This window comes from Dioscorea cayenensis, chromosome 5, assembly GCF_009730915.1.
Source record: "Dioscorea cayenensis subsp. rotundata cultivar TDr96_F1 chromosome 5, TDr96_F1_v2_PseudoChromosome.rev07_lg8_w22 25.fasta, whole genome shotgun sequence".
NCBI lineage: Eukaryota > Viridiplantae > Streptophyta > Magnoliopsida > Dioscoreales > Dioscoreaceae > Dioscorea > Dioscorea cayenensis.
The window spans coordinates 18,544,350-18,549,828 of record NC_052475.1 but is presented as its reverse complement, the minus strand read 5'-3'; the positions used below and the strand labels follow the sequence as shown (position 1 = coordinate 18,549,828).

Here is a 5,479-nt window from a genome sequence, read left to right as displayed (position 1 = left end):
CTTTTATTATTTTTTTATAAATTTTTGGGTTAATGAACTGAAAAGTGTAAACAATTAATAATTTATTTTTTATAAAATTGTTTTAGTTAAATTTTCTTATCACAGGATATATAAGAAAATAAAAAAATTAATAAAATATATAAGCAAGAATTGTTTTTACAATTTACATAGGTGTATAAACAATTACACATTTTTACAAGCATATGCAAACAAAAACATCCTCTATATAAGTAAACTTGTAATCCCAGTGACCACATCAATACAATCACTACTGTCTTTCGCTTTCCTCAAACCCTAGCAACTCCTTAGCAAGGTTAGAGACCAAGAACTCTCTCTCTCTCTCTCTCTCTCTGTCTCTCTGTCTCTCTCTCTCTCTCTCTCTCTCTCTCTCTCTCTCTCTCTCTCTCTCTCTCTCATTCTCAATAGATGTATATTATCTGCCAAATTTCTTGATGTCTGTAATTAGAGAGAAGGGAAATTAAAGATGATGGTGCGTGAGAGGATCTTGCCAGAAAGGTGGCAGTGCACGTATTGGACATGTTTGGGCATTTTGGGGCTCATCGCAGTCATCTTCACAGTCCTCGGCATTGTCTTCATCAGCATTGGAATGACACAGGCCGCCATTGGCTTCTTCGCTGCGGCTGTATTAATCATCTTCTACATAATCAGTTTTGTTGCTTCCAGATTCAACAGTGGTGTTCCTCAAGAACAACAAAATCAGAACCAGATGCAGCTTCTTGCTGCTATGTGTATGGGAATCAGGGATCACCCTTTGGCTCAATGGATCATTAGGAAGTCGAGAGATGTTCGTGGTCCACCACCTGCACCTCAGGGACATGATCAGAGAGCGGTGGAGATGGTGCCAATGGCTGATCAGAGATGAAACCAGTATGGACTTTATTTGATATCATATGTAGATAGTGCTAGTGCTTGATGTTTGATGCTTTAATTCTTGTATTTAGGGTGTGGAACTCATATATATATATATATATATATGTAGCTATACTGCATGATATATGTTGATTCTTGAGTTCTTGTTAGTAGGGTTTGGAAATCAAAGCTAGGTATGTGGTTTCTTGCATAGAGAATGCATTTTGTACATGCGTGCAGATGTGAATAATGGAAGAACTTGTGGGGGTATGTACATTCATTGAAGATGAAGTGAAGGCAACGTAATTTGGGTTCAAGACGATCGTTAATGCATATATATGAGCTAGTTGCTTGATATTTTTTCGTAATTGTTTTTTCTTGGGATTTATTCATGCTTCTTTTTTTCTTTCTAATCTTTTAGGCCTGTTTCTTATATTAGAGAGTATATATACATGCAATGCCTGTATGCATGGAAAAAATTGGGTGATATATATATATATTTGATGTGGTTAGCACTGTTCAAGAGTATTTGATGTACATGGTGTTTGATATACATTCTTTATTGGTTTTCATGTCTTGTGCTTTTTTAGATTTATTTGTGTGAGGCTTGAATTCTTGCATGCATTCAGATCAGTGTATATACATGCATGAATGAACTTTGTTATGTATATATATATATATATATGTATGTATATTCATGGAAATCAAGGTGATCGAGGCAATGTCATTAGTTCAGAAAATCTTAGTGTTATTTGATTGATCCTTTCTCTTTGTTAATATCTTGAGGTTTCTAGCTAGCATTTGTAATTTGGTTTCTAGCTAACTTCTTCTGCTTTATATTACATATATAATTTCATACATGAATCAAAGGGTATCTTATTATTATTATTAAAATTGGTATTTAATTTAAATAAAGTAGAGAAGTAATACCCATCTTTGCGTCACGATTACATATGCATGCATTTTACCCTTTAATTTTTCCTTTCGTAATTTAAAAGAAACACAAGACTTTCGTACATTTAAAAGTTACCATCCAAAACATCCAAGTCAACTTAATAAACAACTGTCTTTAGTTGCCCCTGCCCTCTTGGATGTATCAAGAAAAAATTATTTGCGCACCCTTGCTACAATGTGTAATTACCAATATATCCTCATAAAAATCTCATTCATTTATCAAATTTAATAAAATATTTTTATTTATTTTTTACACATTTACATTTAAAAATAAATTTATAAATTTTAATCATTGAATTTTTATATTTTCCAAATTTTATTGGGTTATGAATTGAAGAGTGTAAAAAGTAATTAATTTTTTTTATAAATTTGTTTTAGTTAAACTTTTATCCTAAGATTTACAAGTACATAAAAAAAATAAAAATAAAAATTCATTGAAATGTATAAGCTAGCGAGAACTCATCGTCCTGTACATGAGCCGTGTTGTTGCTTTTCACCTCATCAATGATATTCCTCAATAACAACAGAATCTAGACGAGGAAATGGCCATGCACATATAGCCTCTTGCTGATATAGGAATCAGGGATCATCCTTTGGTGCGACAGGTCATTAAGGAGTTGGGATATGTTCCTGAATCCTGGTCCACCACCTGCAGCTCAGTTACTCAGGGACATGATCAGAATGTGATGCAGATGGTGCCAATGGCTGCTCAAAGATGAAACCAGTATGGACTTTATTTGAAATCATATATATGTATAGCAAGTGCTAGTGCTTGAAAGCTTAATTCTTAATTAGTTCTTGTTATTAGGGTTTGGAACTCATATTTGTAGGTACTGCATGCATGATGTTTGATTCTTGAGTTCTTGTTAATAGGGTTTGGAACTCAAAGCTAGATATATATGTGGTTTCTTGCATATATTTATATATATAGAGAATATATTTTGTACATGCAACCAGATATATGAATAATGGAAGAACTTGGGGTATGTACGTTCGCTGACGATGAAAGTGAAGGCAATGTAATTAGGGTTCAAGAAGATCATTAATGCATATCTGAGCTGTTTGAAATTAATTGTTTCTTGATTGGTTTACTTGGAATTCATTAATTCATGCTTCCATATATATATATATATGTTTGTTTATAATCTTTGAAGGAGTGCGTCTTTTATTCGAGAGTATATATACATGCATGCCTCTATGCATGGAAAAAAATTGGGAATATATATATATATATATATATATATTTGACGTGGTTAGCATTAATGTTCAAGATTATTTGATGTGGTGTTTGATATATATTTCTTTTATTTTATGTCTTGGATAGCTTTATTTGTGTGAGGCTTGTTTCATGCATTCATAAAGATAGATGGATATATATAGAAGCATGAATGAACGTTGCCAAGAATAGATAGTGATCAAGGCAATGTAACCAGTTCATCAAATCATAGTGTTATTTCATTTGATTGATCCTATCTCTTTGTTAATATCTTGACGCTTTATTATATTATTTTTTTGCATGATAAATTGGTTTCTAACTGCTTTTGCTTTACATTACATATATAACTTCTTGTGCTCTATGCTAGCCACGTTTGTGAGATAACGTTGTCTTTTAATCAAAAAGTGGTTTTTTGATTGGAAAAGTATATCTAGCTTTTTTTTTTATTACAAATATCTAACCAAATATTGCAAAAGTTTTTTTTTAAACCAATGATGCTTATTTTATAAATGCACTCCATCTAAAATTGGTAAACCGGCCCCTCGTATCTTTTTATTGTAGTTATAATTATAGTTACTTCATAAACTTAGATTTATGTTGAATCTTGTGCCTTATTGCAGATTCATTAATTAATTAATTAATTTTTGAGTTGATATTGGTTTGGCAGTTGAGTTGAGGGTTTGATTGTTTGAATTTATATTGATTGAGAAATTAAACTTTTCCATAATTTAATCTCTATTTATATTGATAAATATTTTTTTAAAATTTAAATATTATAAAAATAAATACTCTTTAATTAAGAGATTAGATTATGAAATTTAAAATTTAAATCTAAATATATCTTTATTATATCAAATGAAATTAAAAATATCTATATATATAGAAGAAAAAAAAAGTATTTCTCAAGAAAAAACAAAAGAGATGGAGAAGAAGGAAGAGTTTCGATTGATAAATCATGGCTCCTTGGGATTAGCACTTCTTGTGTTTGGTGTGCTGCTGATGTTAGCCTGGATGCTCTTCTGGGATCAAAGATGTGTCTCTGGTTTACTGGTTTTGGTGTTTATATGGTTCCTGTGGGAAGCTTTTGACTGGGGAATACTATGTGATCTTTGATAAATTCAATGTAATTTTTTTTTTTCTTCTTCTTATTCCTTGGTTATTTATTTTTGTTGTATCGAATTCCTGGTTTTACTATATTTCATCTTTTTTACTTCTCCATCAAGGTATAATAATTTATCTTTCTGATTTTTTTTTTTCACTAGTTTATGAACCATAACATATGTGTATCCTTAATTTCAACAAAATCTAAGAGTTTATTTGCAAATATTTTGAAATTTGATATATATATATATATATATATATTTTTTTTTCTTTTTTAAGATTTTGCTTCCTTCTTTGTCAAGTGGCTATTTAATTAATTTTATCTTCCGCCAAAATCACTGTCCATATTTCTCAAAATAATAATAATGAATAAATAAATAATGAAAAATATTGCACTTATATAAACGATATTTGTTTATATAAATTACTGTTATTTAATCAACTAAAATCTTTTACCTTTATAAATCATCGTATTATTACCTAGACAAATTATCAAGGGTATAACATTGGAGGGTTGTTATAATCTTATAGTTTACCTTCTATACCATGCTGATATAAAAACCTTATGAGGTTCTCGAAATCTTACACTACCATGAAAAATAGGAATACTAGAAACATGGTTTTTATATCAACGGGAATATGTGCAATTTCAACAAAGTAGTAATGTGATTGGAACACAACATTACCAAAGTTAGGTGGAAATCTTATATTATTAATTGTCATTTTACTTAAATACCCTAATAGTATTAAATATATTAAAGTTCATAACATTTTAATGCAAATATCTTTATCATATATTATATATATATATCTCCAAACCTTTACTTATTGATGGTTGTATCTCTATTAAAACCAAGTTAATTAATAAAAATCAAAATTAAAGATTAGTGGTGTATTATATTTTGAATAAATGGTTAAAACATGAAAATATCTCATTTTTGAAATTTTAATAAATTTGAAGATTGTTTTAGTCAAATTGGGTAAAATAATGAGGTTTTTGTTAGTGCAACTGCACTATTTAATTGGCATGATTTGACATCAAGACAAGATGACGTGGCAACTATGGTGACAAGGCATAATTGATGACATGGAAAGTATGGTGACATGGCAAGGAGACTTGGCTTACAAGGCAAAATATCTTGAAGACCTTGGTAGAGTTATTTTTAGTAAATCTATAACATGGAGGAAACACCACACATTTTGTTTGTAAAGGTCTCTTTTAGTGGATTGTTTATCTTTGGGCTTAGCCCCCCAAACGAAGGTGAGTGGACGCCGAACTGGGTTACCAATATCATGTGTCTTTTTCTTTGTTGGTTTGTGTGAGATTTCTATGAGTGT

General features: G+C 30.3%; 1 protein-coding gene across 1 annotated transcript; it reads left to right on the top strand.

Annotated features, from left to right (window-relative positions):
- The first annotated feature begins 271 nt into the window (after positions 1 to 271).
- On the top strand, positions 272 to 1,176 carry LOC120262513. The gene is made up of 2 exons (XM_039270649.1): positions 272 to 313; positions 467 to 1,176. Exon 2 carries the CDS (start codon positions 485 to 487, stop codon positions 881 to 883), a length of 399 nt encoding a protein of 132 aa, XP_039126583.1. The 5' UTR covers positions 272 to 313; positions 467 to 484; the 3' UTR covers positions 884 to 1,176.
- The last annotated feature ends 4,303 nt before the right edge of the window (positions 1,177 to 5,479 follow it).

What these genes read in the sequence shown, in the direction of transcription:
- LOC120262513 (XM_039270649.1), top strand. Translation starts at nt 485, where the DNA reads ATGATGGTGCGTGAGAGGATCTTGCCAGAAAGGTGGCAGTGCACGTAT.